General features: G+C 41.6%; 1 protein-coding gene across 1 annotated transcript in view; it reads right to left on the bottom strand.

Moving 5' to 3' along the window:
• Window positions 1-14,904, bottom strand: part of fam184aa (family with sequence similarity 184 member Aa) — a gene marked incomplete at both ends in the record, with an annotated part of 121,995 nt that extends 107,091 nt beyond the window's left edge. The window contains one exon of the mRNA XM_083896364.1: window positions 14,731-14,904. Within this exon, the coding sequence (XP_083752490.1) occupies window positions 14,731-14,904 (174 nt within the window). The remainder of the gene's footprint in view (window positions 1-14,730) is intronic.
• Between the last annotated feature and the right edge of the window lie 5,312 nt (window positions 14,905-20,216).

Below are 20,216 nucleotides of genomic sequence, written 5' to 3'. Positions count from 1 at the left end.
TCCACCTTCTCTATCCCCTGAGCCCATTATGTCTCCTTCCTGTATCGTGGGGGCTGCTTCCTGGCCAGTGGAGGAGATGGTTCGGCGGGCCCAACGGGAGGAACCGGGGAACGGTCCGGCCAATCGACTCTTCGTGCCCGGTGCGGCTCGCTCGGAGGTCCTACAGTGGGCACACAACTCCAAGCTCACCTGTCACCCCGGCAACAACCGCACCCTCCAATTCCTCCGTCAGCGGTTTTGGTGGCCCTCCATGATCCAGGACACGACCGAGTTCATCCGTGCCTGTCCCGTCTGCGCCCGGGGTAAGACCTCTAACCATCCTCCTGCAGGTCTTCTCCAGCCACTCTCCATTCCTCGTCGCCCCTGGTCCCACATAGCAGTGGACTTTGTGACCGGTCTACCGCCGTCTCGCCTCAACACCACGGTCCTGACGGTGGTGGATCGGTTTTCGAAGTCTGTACACTATGTGCCACTCCCCAAGCTTCCTACGGCCATCGAGACGGGGGAACTCTTGGTCGAACACGTCTTCCGGCTCCAGCCGACGCAGGGGTCGTGGCCACCAGTACCTCGTCGACTGGGAGGGGTAGGGTCCGGAGGAGAGGTCTTGGGTTCCACGCCACTTCATCCTCGACAAGGACCTGTTGAGGGACTTCCACCGGGCCCATCCGGACAAGCCTGGTCTAGCGCCCGGAGGCGCTCTTTGAGGGGGAGGTACTGTCACGATCTCACCTGCACCTTCCTCTCAATTTTATTATTATTGTTGTATTGTTGTGGCTGCTGCTCTCCTTCCCACTCTGACTCTGCAGGAGGCGTGACTGATTACTGCCAGACACCGGTGATCGTCTACACCTGCGCGGCTCCGCCTCACCTGCTCCGGATGAGCAATCAGCGGAGCTTAAAGGCGGAGTCATTCCTCCTCACCGGTGTCAGATCGTTCTCGTACTTTCATGGGTAAAGTCATGCCATTGCTCGCTCGCTATACTTACCTTGAAAAGATACTCACCACTCCGTCTCCGCTCCAGGTCGTCACGTCTCCTGCTGGTCGTCTTCTCCTGGCTTCTCTGGTTACCTTCTCCCCTGGAATCTACAAGCCACGTCGTGAGTTAAGACTTCCTCAAGCTGGACTCTCCCTGCACCCTGAGTCAGCTCCCCTCGCAGCTGCTGCAAAGACTTTATTCTTTTCCACTCTTGCACTATCCACTATCACTTCCCCTTTTGGGAAGTCGTTTTGTGTTACCCCCCTTTTTTGTAATAAAAGTATTGTTTGAAAGAACCTGTCGTCATCGTCTGCTTTCGGGTCCAAGCCACCAACCGTAACAATACCAGATCTATTAACATACGCCTCAGATTAATTCAGTTCAAATGGTTAATGCGAATATATGTGACACCCGTAGATCTCAATAGATATAATGCTGATGTTCCTGATATGTGCCAAAAATGCACTGAATATAGAGGAACATTGGTTCATTGCATGTGGTACTGTAGGAACATTATACGGTTCTGGGAAGGAATAAGAGGTGAAATTGAAAAAATTATTTCTAAAACGTTTTTACTAGACTGAAAACTGTTCCTGTTTGGCCTGTATCCAGAGGGGCCCACATATACAAAGAGTGAACAAGTGTTTATAGATTTAAGCCTACTGAATGCGAAGAGGTGTTGGAAGAATGTACATGGACCTGGTGTGGGTCAGTGGAGGCAACAGATGTTGTCTATCCTCCCAATGGAAAGGATCACCTATGTATTGAAGGGCAGACACAATTTCTTTGAGAGTGTATGGGGGCCATTTATGTCATATGTCAAAGATCATGAGATGTAAGAAATTTTGCAGGGGGTCGCTTTGTTCCTGTATTTTTTTATTTATTAAAATGGGCACTGTTTTGTTGATAGTCATGTTGTATACTGTTGCATTCAAAAGAAATGAATAAAAATATTTTGGGAAAAAAGAAAGGCAGCCTTTGGTTGAGAAGAAATGTAGGACAATATCAGCTAACTGGAAACACATTGACTGATGTCGAGCAAAAGGAAATTGTTTGCTAAGTCTCTCGCGCTGTCTGTCTGCTCCTGAAGGCAACATGACAGACTTATTCGCTCAGCTCGTCAGCCAGCGCCACAGCAACACGGTCCTCACGGCAGACTCTTTACAATGCTGCCCCATATCCCACCACGACATCAGGAGATAACGGAGGCTGTGACATTTATGGTAGTGAAGGACATGTTAGCATCAGTACCGTAAGCAACCGAGGATTCAACACACTTGTTCAGACTTTGGACAAGCGTCACTTGTTTCCGTCACGTAAACGTTTCAGCAGAGTTGCAGCCCTGTATAAATATTGTGCTGAGGGAGTATAGCACTGTTTTGTTCTTTGAAAAAGAAGAGTATTTTGTTTTGATTTTGTGTTATTAGTGTATTTTGCATGTTGTAAATATTTGCAAGGTGTGCAGCAGTGCAAGTAGATTGGTTATTTATTGTTTTTATTGTAACAGTACACGTATATAAATTACATTTTGCAACTTTGTTCCATTTCTTCTTTTCCATTTCTAAAGGTAGTTTGACTATTGTTAAAATGTTACATATCAAACACATTTACATTTCTGAACAAAATCAAATTCACTCTCATCACACTTTATTGACATGTTTACATTATGTGACAGAAAAAAAACAGTAAACTAAACTAAACATTTATATACACACACTCTGTTCAGCCGTTACAGTTTTCTGGGACAAAAACTTGGTGTGCCACTGCCCAGCTGTGTGGTGCTATGGAGAGAGTCCCTGATGCTGAAGGCATCTATGTGGGGTTCAGACCGGCCCTTAACTGAACCTCATCACATAGCGCTCCATCACCTCCTTTTTGTCCGGCTTCTCAAACTATGCAGAGCGATCTTCAGGGATGGACATTCTCATAACTGCTTCTGTGTATGGAACAGGCTCCAGAAACACCTTCTCCAACAACAGGTCCACTATTTCATCCACGTTGTCTGCAATAACAGAAAGTGCAATATTGTATTTAATTTGTTGTGTTTATTTATTTTACTAGTGTAATTCATATATTTGTTTTCTTTACACACATTTTCTAATGGACGTTTACATTTCTAGTGTGACTTTCAATAAAAAGTTAAAAAGAAGACTTACTGAACGTTGGCTTTGCTTTGCATTCTCCTTTCTTCCACTTGAACAGCAGCTCACCATCAGACGCTCTGTATTTTCATTGAAGTGCATGCCTGCCAGGTAAAGTGTTGGGAGACAAAAGAATAAAATGCTAAATATGAATAAGAACACATTGTACATATTCCCAAAATATTAAGACAATGGGGATTTATCTCAAATGTAGGACTTCTTTTATCACCTCTTTGTATTTAACAGGTAAACATTAGTCGGTTTCTTTTAAATTAATGATTTACATTACATTATTTAGCTGCATAACTGTCTTACTTTGGTGGGGCTGTATGTCCATAAGTAATAACAAAAAAGATTAATTTGATTGATATTGAAATCACGATTAATAGACAAGGCATTGTAAGGAGTGTTGTTAATAGAGGACTGTGTTGTGGTGTCGCTGGTCGTGTTTTCGACAGCGCGAGAAACTTTGCAAACAATTTACTTTTGCTCGACATCCGTCACATTGAAGCCTAAATGTTTGCAGTTAACTGATATTTTCCTACCTTTGTAACCTTTCTGCAGTGCTTTCAAACGCGTGCTGTTCATATTATTGATCCACACGTCACTCGCTAACTGCAGCGGCACGTAACTGGTGCGTTCAAGGTGTTTTTCTAGCATAGGTTTACATACACAATCAACAACAAAGGGCTTGTGAAGCTAACCACATTTAGCCATAGCTGCCATTACACAAACAATGACAAGGTAAACATACCTTTTTAGAAGTTATTACTCTTTGTTAGGCCGGAGGCCACGTCTCTGCTCGTGCTAGCAGCGAAGCATACAAACATGATACTTGATAAGCATACGAACCTAAAGCCAATTTCCCCGAGCACAAAAACATACCACAGTACATTTCACGAGTCAGCCTCCTGCACTGACATGGTGAAGACTTTCATTACTCGCGTTAGGCGAACAATGACAAACTAAGCATGCTTTTTTAAAGAATACTTACAGTTAGTTCCACTGCAGTCTCCCCACGGACAGTTGGTCCTGCTCCCCGTTTCACATTCAGTTTTCTGCTCAGTCCAGAATTGTACTGACCGAGGTTCACAAAACAGTCTGATGCGAAGTGGTGCGAACACACAAACACACGTTTGCTGCCTTTATCATACATAAAATATATCCACTGGACACACAAATCCTCTGAAGCTGGACGTTTGTGTAAAACGCTGTGCAGCCACTCTTCCTCCCTCGCCTGCACTCTCGTATTTCACAGGGACAAGGAGGAGCTACGGTGGAGCTGTGAAGTACTCTGCCTGGCGGGGTGCCAACATTCACGGTGAAATGCTCGATATGTCGTAATTCCGCGGGAGGTTTAAACATCGCGTGTTTTATCGCCTATACTTACACTAAAGGCCACATTATACTTCTCCGACTGCGTATGCGTAATCCGTCTGCGTCACCACGTAGACCACTCGAGCATATTATACTTCTGCGTCGTGGTGACGGATAGGCGCTGCAATTTCCCGCCCGATCAGTAGGGGTCGCTGCGCAAGGTTGTTGTGCTTTTGGCTACAGTGAGCAATGGCTTCCGAGGGAGAAAGACTGTTGTTGTTGAAACAGCGGCCGTTTCTCACTTTTCTGTGTCCCGCAACGCAGTTTTAAAATAATTTGAGGCGAGAAATTGGTCATTTAGAGTCTAAACATGTGCTGTGTGTGTTAAGATATGACGTATTTATAGTTTGGCAGTGACGAAGTCGGCGGGGATCAGCTCCGCCCTCTGTAGCGCTCGGCGCTCACTGTGAGCCGGCACAGAGCAGCTTAGCTCGGCATGTCCTGAGGACCAATCGCAGCTCTTGCCGTCTCCGTTGTCCCTTGACGGAGTGACGGACACTTAAAAAATATTCCGTGCACCCAGAGATGACGCAGAGGCTCTTCGACAGGTTCTGCGTCGACGCAGAGGACTCTGCGTAGCTACGCAGAGCACTTTACGCAGGAGTATAAATTGGGCTTTAGTGGAACCACTAAAACATGACTGAGTCTTGTTTTTTCACATTTTGGGGACTGCTATGGCCCACTGAGTCCCAAATATAAGTACTAAAATGATTAAAATGATTTGCACAATATGGGCCCTTTAAGTGAAAAAATATTATATTATTTATTTAATTTCAAGAGTGTCTTTTTGTAAGACTCTATAGTTGGTGTTTAAGTATTGTTAATAAATGTCTCTCAAGAATGTATAATTGTCAGTATAATAATTAAAACAGTTCCAGAACGTTAATTTTTTTACGCTGTGGGCCACCGGTGGGCCCGAGAGGTACCACCGAGCTTAGCAGGTTTTCTGGGGGAAACCCTGCACAAAAGTCTGACTGAAAATAACAATTCATAACAACCTGGTTTGAAAACGTTCCTCATTTTGCTGTTTAGACTGGTTTGAACCACTGGTCAGGACTGTGTGGGCGTGGCAGATAATGCTCTCGGAGCGGCCTTACTTGTGTAGCCTTCTCCCCGGTGCATCTCAAGCGGTGAACTCTCTCACGTGAGCCCGAGGCTTCTGCAGGATTATTTTTCTCCACACCCAGAGAAACGTCGGTGCTTTGGAATTATATTTCTTTCCACTACCTTATCTTCACCTTCCACCTCTCCGGAGGACTTGTATCCAGGGACTGCACAAACTGGCATTATGATGAATGAATAGATATAGATATACAGATAGATTGTAATCGTAAAAGGCTGGGGGCAGGGTGGGTGATACACTGAAGTGGCTGATTTATGATTGGTATAGATTTATTTCGTAATAAATCCCAGAGATAACTCTGCCCAATTGAAACCCACATTTCAACAGTTAAAGAGACAAATATTTCGAATTTGGATGAAAACTGATTTCTAATATTTTTAAATATTATGTACATAAGACCCTAAATTACATAGTTAGACTTGGACTTGGATTTGGGTTTCCAAAGGCTTTAAGTGGGAAAGTACTATTTGCAAGCCAGAAGCACACAGTGTGTATGTGCTTTCCTTGTCATACCTGTTATAGTGTACAAAGCACTATATATCTGTTTGTTCTTTTGTTGTTCTTGTTTTGTTGTACATCACTGTACCACATCACAACTAGAGTCAAACGCCACAGGCAACAGCAAGGACTCTATAGTGCTTTCCTGTGATGTTTGGGAACAAGCTGGGTTCAAACTTCTGTTTTGCTCTGGAAACACTGGCTGTACCTCAAATCTTCCTGTCGATGCACCATAAAAACCAAACTGATACTTTCATGCTGCCATTCTTTCTTATCAGCACAGACGGCAGACCTTGGCACATCCTATATGTCCAAAGCTGTGTCCTTTAAGCCTTTTAAAGAAATATATTGAAGGCCCACAAACCTCAGCAAAACTTGTCAGTTGACATAAATCTCATCTCAGTGAGGCCTCTGGTGAGTTACTGATGTGATGTCTCTGTGGTTTTAATATATGAGCCCCTCTAAAAGTGTCTGAGTTTGTTGCTTTGGATGGATGGGATGGGGCCGATCCGATCCAGTAGTGATGGGCGGTATGATCAAAAATATATATCACGGTATTTTTCAAAATTTTCAAAACGATTTCACATATTTTTTTTTTTCATGCATAATCAGGTGTTCACAGCATTTTCTACTGGTTGAGAACAGAATTACTGCAGTAGATTAACTTAGGGTGGTCTATTTTACTGACATGAATACTGTAGAATAACTCCACACTATACTACATACTATATAGATTCACATGGCCCCAGAAAATAATCTACTCATAATTCTAATGAAGTGAGAAATCAGAATGCAAAGACAATTGCAGTCAAAATACAGAACTTTTACTGTGCAAATCAACATCTTTTATAAAATTTCCCTGTGTTACCTGGCGACCTTAACTTCATTCAGTCTTGATATTCCAAGACATGCTTCCTAGGGCTGTCAAAATTGCTCAAAAATTATATTCGAATATTCCCTCAAAAAAAACCCACAGATATTCGAATATATTCGCAATATATTTGCATAGTATTTGCATCACATCCGTGCCGCGGCTGCACCGATATGCGCAATAATTGAAAAGGGCTCCGTCTGAAAGTGTCGGTATATTAAAAATTCCTATCATAACAAAAATACAAACCGGTGTGAACCGGTATACTGCCCAGCCCTGCGATCCAGTATCGGTATCGGGTTCCGATACAGATGTAATTGACGGATCGGAAATTTCCGACAGAACTGTAGAAATGTCCAATCCGTAGGCCTGTCGCGATATTCAATAAATCAATTAATCGCACGATAATTAAAATGAGCTCGATAATTTTTCTGGCCGCGATAAATGCCTTTTGCATGCTTTTTTGTTTTCCCCGTCTCTCTCTCTCTCCCTCTCTCTCTCGGTTCCTAAAGTGTGTGAAATTTGATGTAGTATGTATGTAGTAAGCACTGCTATACAACAACACCAGGAGCGCGCGCATGCGCTGAAACTTCCTTCTACTTCTTTCTAGTAGCGCTGAGTCGCCCACAGTCGAAAACCAAAACATTGACTCGGCGTAATTGCTGAAATGACTCCTGGATCGGTATCACCCACCCTCCAGAGTGGAAATCTTAAAAACGCTCCGCTGTCAACCCTTTAGACGGGAACGCGACATCGCTGCTCACGCTGACACGACGCTGAACCTGGGGCGAATGTGGTGCCAACTTCAGCATCGTGTCAGCGTGAGCAGCGCTGTCGCGTTCCCGTCTAAAGGGTTGACAGCGGAGCGTTTTTAAGATTTCCAGTCTGGAGGGTGGGTTCATTTTTTTGCGTTTTTAAGCCCCAAAAACGCCGTCGCCATCTAAACGAAAGGCACATCTGATAAAATATTGTGTCGGTTTCACCCGGGAGCATTGCCGTGTAAAGCCAGAGTAACGATGAGTGAAACCTCATGTCAGTCACTTGTCAGTCACATGGTGTGTGGGGAGGCGGGACTCCTCCAAGGGAAGATTTTTCCCCTAAGAAATGGGACAACACTAGTATGCAAATTAGCGTAGTGAAAGTGTTCCCTACGTCATGCGCATCATGCCAGTAGATGGCGGTGATACACATTGCCTGTGAACTGGAATACCACCCTACACTGTAATTGTCTTTGCATTCTGATTCCTCCGTGAAACCGTTCGAATTTTGAAAAATACTGTGATATATATTTTCGGTCATACCGCCCAGCCATAGGCTGTCCCCCATAGGGTTATCACTTAATCTACCAATCAAGTGCCAACTAACTTATAATGACCCTCAATTGTTCGAATAAATTTGAACCCATTACTTTATTTACAATTGTTATAATTGTTACTTTGTTCACAGTGCTGGTAGAACGGGCAGAAAAAGGGGAACGGCCAGTGACGTCATGCTCACTCCATATTGCCAACTCATTTTGAATTATGGGACACTTTTTGCGGGCGAGCATGAACACAAAAAAGCATTTCTCTGTTTAATTTGGCTGACCACATACAGAGACAAACAGCCATTCACTCTCACATTCACACCTACGGTCAATTTAGGGAGACCATTTTACCTGATCCCCAAATTTGCATGTTTTTGGACTGTGGGAGGAAGCCGGAGAAAACCCACCCACACACGACGAGAACATGCAAACTCCATGCAGAAAGGCCCTTGTTACAACCGGGGCTCGAACCTGGGTCTTCTTGCTAAGGCAAGAGGGTTAACCACTAAACCAACGTGTGGCGCCGCAGTTTTCAAATTACTTAATATTGATGTAAAGGAGGAGGTTCATGGCATGCGTTCCTTCCAGCTAAACCTTCATTTGATAGGTAATTGAGGACTTTGAAAATTAGAAAAAACATTTTGTGAACAAGGGCAAAATTTGTAATCAGACATCTGCAGATCAGACATTATGGGATGATGCTCCCGCTTTCAAGGAGAGCCTTGAAAATGACCCAAGGTCTGGTGACGTCATGCATGATATTGCCTCAGCTCGCTTGGAACCCCACCAGGCCAGGTACTAAAGAAAGTGTGCTAGTGGAAACGAAACTTAACCGTGCCATGCCGAGGCAGGATGAGTTGAGTCGAGCTGGTGGAAACACGCCATATGTTGAAAAATAAACCAATTAAATCATAGTCAGCCTATGAACTTTTCAGCTCACCCTCCTACAGTTGCAGAGAGAATTAATGCAGATGATTCAATGAGGCTCAGGCTAGGGAAATAAATTACTCACACAAATCACTTTGACACATAAAAGCTGGAAATGAATCCTATTCACTGTTTCCACAGAAGAGCAACACATGCACCACATGAAGCATGAGTTGTAAACAGATATTGTTGGCCTTTACATACTGAGACACAAGGAAAACCACGAGGCAGTGCCACAACACTTTCAATTTTTAAAAAGCAAAGACATCTGGATACTCAACACGGCAAAGTGCTCTTGGCGAAGAGGCTTCAGAATAGAACAGTGATAAAGAAGTAAATCATAATATAATCCCTGAAATAACTTGAAAGCATACATTTTTAATGGCTTTTCAAGAGAAAGGAACCTCCATGACTTCCTTAGACAAAGACCTAACCTGGAAATATCTACTACATACATCCCTAATAACTGGGGATGCAACAGTACAGTTTTCCCACGGTTCGGTATGCATCACGGTTTTTGGGCCACAGTAACTACTCAGACTACTAAAGGCAATATTGCATTGTAAAAATAATTAAAAGCACAGATATAATCAAACACAAACTTTATTTACAGGAGACATATTATGCAAAATCAACTTTTTAATTGAATTGTAATACTTATATTTGGGACTCTGGAGGCCCTATGAGTAGGCAAAGGGTGAAAAAAGATGACTCACTCATGTTTTTGTGGTCTGCCTCAGTACAGGAGATAAAACATGTGATGTTGAATTCTGCACTCATTGTGAATTCCCAATGAGACATTCCTGGAATTGTATTCTCGCGGATCTACGATCTAAAATCGTGACAGTGTAGGCAAGGGCAATAGTATCCGGAAGAGCGCAAAGTGTTCTATTCTTGGCTGCACAGTTCAGCACAGAGTTCTACACAGACTTCCAGCCTCAGAGGATTTACGTATCCAGTGGATACATTTTATATATGACGGCAATGATATATGACGGCAATGTGGCAAATGGTGACGGCAAATGATCACTTTTCCAAATGCTAACTGCTGTTAGCTGCCGGAGCCTGAGTGACGCTGACGTAGACATGGTCAGAGACATGTTCATTGGGACACGAGGTATCTAGGTTGACTTGTAGAAATAGGGTATAATATGTCTACTTTAAACAATAGTGCAATATCTTAATAAATTAAACAGCAAACATAAAACCACACAATTTAAAAATAAATATAAAGTTTAGTGCTATCCAATAAAAATAAACAAAATTTAAACTCACTCACAGAAACTACTTGCACGCATACTTAGAGCATGCACTAGGGATGGGAATTTCACACATTTTTAGAGTCGATTGTCGAGGTCCACTTGTCGAATTTCTTGTCGACTTTTTTTTTTTTTTTTTTTAACAGCAGCAACAGCAGCAGTGCGGGGATGTAAACTATTCTACACTGTACTACTTCATTTAAGGCTCAAAAACATGGCTGTAATGTCCATTATTGACCATCAAAACAGCGATAATAAAAATGAGGGGCAAAAGAAAAAAGGAAAAAAAGCGGACTCTCCGCTGGAACGCGTGTGTCGCCACTCGCCGACGGCTCAGGTTTTTGAACCTGCGCTCGTTAGGTGTCCACCAGAGTGAAGTACAGTGATCCTGACTGGGTGAGATGCCGTCTTCATTTGTGTAGCGCTTGTGTTATGTCCCCCCACTCCCGTCCTAAACTTAGGCGCAACCTCGTTCGCACTGCACTGCACGCACAAACACACGCTTGGACTCGCACAGCCACTCGAGAGAACGAGACGGTGACGCGCGCAGGGAGCCTGGTCAGCAGGATCATCGTCTCGTGCACAGCTTCCTCAACATCCGTGGTTGTGAACTTTACGTGTTTGTGACACACGACTTTTTTTACTCTTAATTTTTTTGTCGTGTCGATTGCCGATCAATTTGTCTACAAAAAAGTCCCATCCCTAGCATGCACGGCTATAAAAATGTTTTATAACGTTTTGTGACAGGCTAAAACGTACCGAAATACCGTTGTTTGCCATTGTGTATTGAACAGGGCTTAGCAAACGGTTCGGTACAATACCGAATATTGTTGCATCCCTACTACTAACAATAATCATGATTATCGTTACACACAAAACAGATCACAACTAAGGCTACAACTAAGGATAATTTTCATAATTGATTAATCTGTTATTAATCGGTTAATATTATTTCCTCGATTACTTAAATGTGTGATCATTATGGTGTGGTTTTAATCTTGTTGTAATGTCTGTGAATTGCAAGTGTGCTGCTGCCTGTCTTGGCCAGGACACTCTTGTAAAAGAGATTCTTAATCTCAATTTTTTAAGATCCATTTTTTAAGATTCCATCAGGATAAAGATAAAAAATAACATCTTAAAAAATGTTATTTTTTATCTTTATCCTGATGGAAGATTTCTTTCCAGCCACAGAAATGCTGAGTGATACTGGCGTAAATGGGCATTCATGTTAGACGTGTTACCATGAGCATACTTAAGTAGCGTTAAACAATGCTGGCAGTCTGTATTTTATTGATGAACTTCACCCTATCGCTACCACAATTGACACTAACGGAGCCACACAGTGGATTCAAAAGACTCTGGCAAATAAAGATAGCACTTGTGAGATTCCACCAGAGGTGTAAGTTTCACTGTAGATGCCACTGTGTCAGAGTAAATGCACATGGAACACAGCATAAATGAAGGATTTTTGTCTCTCGCCTAAAAAAATATTGCATTTTAAAACAAATATCACCTTTAAAATATGCAGTAGAAACTTAAAAACACATGGAGGTCATGTAACAACATGTAGACATGAGCTGTGCAAAGTCTGATGCTGCTGAAGTGAAGCAGAGTAAAGTTACAGAAGTTTTAGTAAAGCGATGTCTAGGCGTTCTCTTTTGGCACAGTTTGGCACCATCTGTGCCATTTGTGATTTCTTAGGTACCAAATTATTAAAACTATTTAATTTTATTTATATGTCACTACAGGTCTAAAAAGAACTTGTTTTGAAAAATAAAGTATGATAACTCGCTGTAAATTGATGCTCCCTGTGTGGTGTGTAATAACAACTCCGTCATAGCTCTGGCTTACCTTGGTCAATTTGGGTGATTGACAGCTCGTTTTAAGCCTCTAAACCGGTAGAATCAGGCTCCGGTCTCCAAATGCGTGTGAATCACTTCATTAGCGAGTCAAAAGGACATAAATGCATATGACACATTTGTGTTTTAACTGTGTTCCGTGAACATAAGAATGGTTTATATGAGCTTTTAGCTGAGTTGCTGACCTTTCTGTGGGTATGCAGCATGTATGTGTTTATTAGAGTTAGATATGGTTGTGTGTATGGTTGTGGTGCGTGTGACGCTGCCCCCGGTACCAGGCGCAACCGTGAAGAAGAGGTTAAGGTATATCGCGATATTTTGTATCATCACCGCTGTATCTGGATCAAGGGGCAGCAGGTTTTGGCATCACCTATAAGAATCTGAACTCTTGTAGTTGCGATATTGAAGCCTTCAACATCGCAATTTGGTCAGCGCAATGTTGATTATTTTCCTCTAAATGGGAACATAATTTAATCTTTCTATTAAAGAACATATGCAAACTAGTGACTGAGTCCATTCATTTTCAGGAAAATGTTTATTTGCATTATAAATCAATTGAGAAGTTAAAGCTCATTTTCTCATAGACTTCCATTCAACGGACAAATTTTTGTAACTAGCACAGACGCCTCCTGGTGGCTATTCAATATATTCTTACTTCCTGGCTGACTTCAACAAGGAAACCAAAAAACTTTTGTGGCCCCCCCCACCCTATTCCATACTGCCATCGCAGCTCCCCCTAATACTCAATACACAAATTGCATTATCTATTAACATTATCATTAACAGCACAGCTAACATTAGTATATTCATTTCATTTAGACATTATGTCAAAGGTCGTGGGAGCAGTAAGAAATGCTCACGAGCAAATAATATGACTGCACGCCCGCGGATATTAACATTGCGCTTGCAATATATTTCCCTCGCACACATAGAGAAACAACCGTGAGCAGTTCAGACAGCTGAGAGTGAGAAAGTGACAGCTATCACTACAAGACGCCTGGATATGGTGCAATGTTACTTAATAAAACTAACATCAATGTAATATAATCTATATAATATAAGCTTCAATGTGAGTTCTTGTCTGTGCATTTGTATATTTGGAGTCAGAGCCATTTTATAAACATTACAAATTCTTTGCTCCAGGCTAACATTCACTTACCCGATTCCTCTCTACTCTTGGAGAGGAATCGAAGTCTTGTAGTGATAGCTGTCAATCAAATACAAGAAGTTCCTTGTAGGTGTGATCAGTGATCACACTGAAAGTGAGCAATTACCAGTACCAAATAGCTCAGTCGATTGCCCATTGCAATGACCTGGGTTTGATTTCAACCCACAGTCCTTAGCTGCGTGTCTTCCGCCCTCTATCTCCCCCTTTCACACTTCACTGTCCCATCCATTTAACAATCAAAGCAATTCATCGATTATCAAAGTAGTTGCCAATTAATATAGTAATCAGATTATGTTTTTTTTTTCTCTTGACCAGACTAGATGCTAATTAGCCCCCAGGTCATTTGCGTTGGACACTCCTGATCTAGACCTATCTATTTCTAGAGTGGTCGACCGATATTTGGCTGATATGAATACCAACTAATTGTTATTTTTATTATTATATTTAGACCCAATATGCAAACTCCAACTCAAAACTTATGTTTTTTGATATTTAACTTTTTATGAAATTTAAATTAAAAAAATAAATCAATAAAATGATGCATCAACTGTCCTACAGTTCTGAAACTGCCCTCTTATAAGAGCTACAAGCAAAAACACTAATTTTTAATCTGTCTGTGCATCCATGGTGTGTGGCTCTTCAGTGGGACAGTATCACTATGTCTGTTATGAAAAATCATTTTGTTTCACTTTTTAGTTCTTGGTGTGGATGAATGAAATGAAGTATTTGTTTACATATTCATCCATTTCTTTACTGGGTTTTTAAAAACACAGCAGCTGCTAAATTACACCTCCCCCTACTCCTCTGTGCGTATGCTTCATTGGTTTCAGGTGGACTACAACAAAGAAGCTGAGCTGCCAAAAACCACTGCATCAAGAAAGGATTACATAATAATAATATCAGCTCCCCTCAGCTGGTGTGTGGCACTGGCAAAAACACTGGCCCAGGTTACAAGACGCTCCATCACATGCATCACATTCCTCTGAGCATCAATGAGATTAAAGAGCAGAGTAAGTCTGCCGAGGGAAGTGGCACCACAAGAGGATGCAACATCCTCATTCACCTCCTCATATCTGCACATAGAAATCAGCATCGTGTTGCGTTTAATGACCTGTTTTTAAAGCTGGGATTCAGAAATCTTATAAGCACCACCTGCAGCACTGACATACCAGCACATCCTTCCCCCTCTGTGTGTTTACATTAAACAGATACGTGCACGCTCACCTTGGTCAGTTGTGCTATCTTCTTACTCATCTTCAGATGCAGGTCTTGTGTGTATTCCAGCGTCACACTGCCGTCGTAAAACATGCTGGAAGAAGTGGGAGAGGTTGTTGTGTATTTGGTGCTGCCAGTGCTGGAGGTGATGTACGGAGGCTGCCAGCCCGCCCCCGCCGCCATTTTCACCGGGAACAAAACCCAAACGCTTTAGCCCTAAAAGGAAAAATATGTCCTGCAAAACGTTAAAACCGCGCCATTGTTGTAATAGAGGTTTATCTTCGGCTTCAGTGACGGAGGAAGACGGGGAGTCGCGACCACGCGGCTCGCTCGCGCGAGTCGGAAACGAGAGAGAGCGCGCGAGGAGATGACAGGAGCTGAGACGCGCGGCAGATGCTCCTCCAATATGGACAGCTAAGAGCGCCATCTATCGCGTATGGGAGCGTATTTCTGCCAAACCAGAAAATAAAGCAAAAACTGGTGTCACATGTAACACACATTCATCCATCTTCTACTGCCGACTCGGGTGAAAGGCAGGGTACACCTGGACCAGTCGGTATCACATAGTAACAGAATAAAGTTAATAAAGTTTTATTCAAGTTCCAGTGTGCAGAATCAGTGAAATGTTTCTACATTTCTGATATATGTTTTCATTTAACAGAAATTGAACTTTAATTAATTATAGTTTATAATCACTTGAGTTGTCTTGCATTGTTGTTTTTCATTAACCTAGAATGAGCCTTTTATATTTACATGGGTGGGGGGAAAGTTCTACGGAGGCAGCCATTTTGGACCACCATGTTTTTATAGCCCATAATGAACAAACTAAACGTCTTTTGAGTTTTGATGTTGACTGAAGGCTACATAGATTCAACAACACACGTGGAAGGGAAGTAGACCAGTCAGAGATACAAAATATTAGTAATAATTCAGTAATTAAATAAGATTTATTTATGTAAAAATATAAAAATACTTAGGCTGTAACTAACTGTTTTTCCTATTCTCGATTAATCGATTAGTAGTTGGTTCTTGCTTGGTCCACGAACCATACTTATTCCGTTTTAATGATTTATTTGTCATATGCAGGGCCGGCCCAAGCCTCCATGGGGCCCTAAGCAAAATTTGATTTTGGGGCCCTCTGTTACTGCCAATAATAATGATTATTGATCATTCACACACCTACTATACTAAAGGTATTCTACTTATTCCATTCTAATTAGTTGTATTCATAGAAAGTTTTACCAATATATCTTGATCTTGATCTTATATAACAGATGATAACGAAAAATCAGTCCAGAGCAGAGTCATGTTCAAGGACACATTTTAGGTGTTTTATGTTGATTTCATTTTATTGAAATCTCTAATAGGTTCTTTTTGGCAATTCATAATTGAAACTACGTTCACGAAATATTATTATTTTCTAATACCCACTTAATACCCAGGTAGCCTGTAAAGGGTACTCAGTAGACATGGACTTGAAGTGGATGTAGGTGGGGCCACCATGGAAACCACAGACAAACGCTTGTGACCCAAATTGTCAGCAGGAATATAATCAATATGGGGCCCACATGGACATGCCTACACGCTTAAGGCCACATTATACTTCTCCGTAATGCGTTATCCGTCTGCGTCACCACGGAGACGCCCCGAGCCTTTATACTTCTGCGTCGTGGTGACGAACACGCGCTGCAATTTCCCGCCTGATCAGTAGGGGTCGCTGCGCAAGGTTGTTCTGCTTCAGGCTACAGTGAGCAATGGCGTCCGAGAAAGAAAGAGAGAGAAAGACTGTTGTTGTTGAAACAGTGGCCGTTTCTGACTTTTCTGTGTAACGGAACGCAGTTTTAAGATAATTTGAGGCGAGAAATTGGCCATTTAGAGTCTAAACATATGCTGTGTGTGTTAAGATATGACGTATTTATAGCTTGGCAGCGGCGTTATCGGCGGGGATCAGCTCCGCGTCTGTGGATGCTCCGGTGCGCACTGTGAGCCGGCACAGAGCAGCTTCACTCAGCCTGTCCTGAGGACCAATCGCAGCTCTTGCCGTCTCCGTTGTCCCTTGACGGAGTGACGGACACTTAAAAAATATTTTGTGCAGTCGGAGACGACGCAGAGGCTCTTCGACAGGCTCTACGTCGACGCAGAGGACTCTGCGTAACCTACTCAGAGCACTTTACGCAGAAGTATAAATTGGGCTTTAGTCAGGTCAACGTTATAACACAGTAATCATGGAATTACCTTAGAAGACCTGTCATCCAAACCAAAATCTCTGCACACAGTAATAGTTACAGGCCCACCTCCATACACAGGTGAATCCAATCATGAGAAAGGGTATTTAAGGAGGCCAATTGTAAGTGTTTCACCTCTTTGCATCTTTTCTGAAGAGTGACAACATGGTAGCCTCAAAACAACTCTCAAATGACCTGAAAACAATGATTGATGAACATCATGGTTTAGGGGAAGGATACAGAAAGCTATCTCAGTGATTTAAGCTCTCAGTTTATACTGTACACAAGGAGATGCTGTGTGGAAGAGTAATGCAGTGCAGGGACTGGGAATCTTGTTAAAGTTGAAGGTCGCTTGGATTCCGCTCAATATCAGCAGATTCTGGAGAACAATGTCCAGGAATCAGCGACAAAGTTGAAGTTGTGCCGGGGCTGGATCTTTCAACAAGACAACAACCTTAAACACTGCTCAAAATCTACTAAGGCATTCATGCACAGGAACAAATACAACGTTCTGGAATGGCCATCTCAGTCCCCAGACCTGAATATTATTCAAAATGTGTGGTGTGATTTAAAGCGGACTGTCCATGAAACGGTAAACCCTGTGTTCACCGTTGTTCCATTTGAGGCACAGATAGTCCGACACACATTTCCTTTAAAGCACGCACAGAGAGCTTGATCTTGGTTGCTTTATATTTATTGAATAATAATAATCTCCGGTTGACTTTCATGGAAATAGAAACAAACAAAAAACAATCCACATAACGTTGCTATATGCGACAAAAGGGTGATTAAGTAAGTTTTTGTGTGTTAATGCGGTCAGAAAACTATTTGCTCTGTAGCCTTTCCAAAAATAACTTTGCGTTACTTGAAAGGCGTTCTCTCTCCCTTGGAGCGTGATCTGGACACGCCTTTTCACAGGTGAGACAGGAATCAATCACCAAAATACAGAGGTATTAGTCCCGACTTTAAATTAGATTCATAATACATTTTAAATTTAAATTACTTAATTTCCAATAATAACAATAATAATACTAGCAATAATAAACAATAATTTCCACCATAACACAAAATATAGTTATTTTATGAATATTCTAAACAAAACCTCTAAATGGCTTCAACAGTCCATGCTCAGAAACCATCAAACCTGACTGAACTGGAGATGTTTGTAAAGAAGAATGGTCCAAAATACCTTCAGCCAGAATCCAGACTCTAATTGGAAGCTAAAGGAAGTGTTTAGAGGCTGTTATTTCTGCAAAAGGAGGATGCACAACATTTTTCTTTTGGGGTGCCTAAACTTATGCACATGCCTAATTTTGTTTAAATAATTATTGCAAACTTACTGTTAATCATATAAACTTTATTTCACTTCTCAAATATCATATCATATAGTTTGTCTCCTATATGATATATTTAACTGCAATTTCTTATTCAAACAACTAATGATTTATAAAGAAAATCATCAAAAATAAGTGATTGCTTCATGCATTATTATGTCAACTTGATAAAACAACATGACTACAGAAAGTACAATATTTCATCGGTGAAATTAAGTGACAGAGATGAAAACGTCTTTACTACTGACTCACTTGGGACAAATAACCAGCAGATGGCAGTATTTGCTCAGCAAATTTCTGTAGCCAAATCACAAGGATTTCTGTTTTACTAGTGTTCAAGTGAACAAAATTCAGTGACATCCAGATGGGCTTACTTTTTGACATTTGTAAAATATTATCACAAGGGTTTAATATATTTACACGACTGATTTGATTATTCAACACATGTCTCTCACACACCAAAGATTGAATGAAAAGTATTTGAAATGTGACACCTTCCCACATATCCAGGCTTGGGACTGGCACTATGAGTACAGTGGCTGGGGTCAAATTTGAGTGTCCAATTAACAATGAGCAATGGGGATTGGGTATCCAAGCCCAATTCCCTTTCGTTCATCCATGGGCTACCATTTGCTCTTAATTTGCAATAAACTCTCTAAATGTGGTCAGTCTACTTCATCTGTGTTCTGTAGATTGGGTCTTTATACTCACTGCCTTTACTAAGGGCAACAGTGGATCAGTGGAAGACATAGTTGTTTTTCAAGATTGTGGGTTAAATTCCCAGCTCCGCTAGTCTACAATTCAATGTGTCCTTTGGCAAGACCCTTAAACTCATGTTGCTCCTGTATTGGCAGGGGTGTGAATGGGTATAAAATATATGTGCTAGAAAATGCATAGAATAAATAAACACATAGATGTGCTTTATGAAAATATTACTGAATGGGTGTGAATGGGTGAATGGCAAAACTGTAGTGTAAAGTAGTTTTGAGTGGTCATCATGATTAGATATACAGACATATATCTTGATATAAATACAGACCATTTACCATGTATAACACTCTCAAGATGGGGATTGGGATCAGTGGGTGGCAGTTTGATCCCTGACTGTTCCAGTTTGCCTGCAAAGTATACTTGTGCAAGACACTCAATGGCAAAACTGTATTTGACCTACTTTTAGAAAAATGAAAAAAAAAAACACATGAAGAAATGGATATGAGCCTCTGTTTTTTTCTTCCTGAGGCTGCACATATCCTTTTTTATTGCTTTCTTTTCCTTAACTCTTTTCAGATGCAAGTCTGTGTCTGTCAGAGACACGTGTGAGCACAAACAAAGTAATCTTTACGTGTTGTACGACTGGCTTCAAAGGGAATACCACAGTCACATGTCTGAAAGGAGCATTTCCTGCTGACTTAACACATATAGCGTCTCTGTATGTTCCTGCTCCTCTGGTTTGACCAGTGTGCAGTCAACTCCCCACACTCAAGCAGCGGACACGGTCAGGATCCACTCACCAGGTCAGGATTTTTCTCTTTACTCTATTTACCTTGAGCGAGTATGTATAGTATTGTAGTATGTTACAAGTACATATGTTTGTATGCAGCTGTGAACTTGTAACTCTCATGTTACAGACATACATTGACATATTTACATACTAGTATATCCTACACTCATGATGCTAAATGTTTTAATGTTATGTCTACATGTGCATTAGTAACAGACATGTACAGTACAGTATTAATAAAGTGGTAACATATGCTGTAAGATTGTATAGGGGGGTCCTGGTTTGTATTCGACCACTTTTACCCTCATAAACCAGTAGAATAGGCTTTGAAAACAGCCAACACAGCTGTTTAAATGTGAACTCTTGTCCAGTAAACTAATGTGAAGGACTGTTTACTGGAGCAGAGGGAAAGTTCACATTCTTGTTTATCCTAGG

This window comes from Microchirus variegatus (genome assembly GCF_963457635.1).
Source record: "Microchirus variegatus genome assembly, chromosome: 1".
Taxonomy (NCBI): domain Eukaryota; kingdom Metazoa; phylum Chordata; class Actinopteri; order Pleuronectiformes; family Soleidae; genus Microchirus; species Microchirus variegatus.
This window is presented reverse-complemented; position numbering and strand designations above follow the sequence as displayed.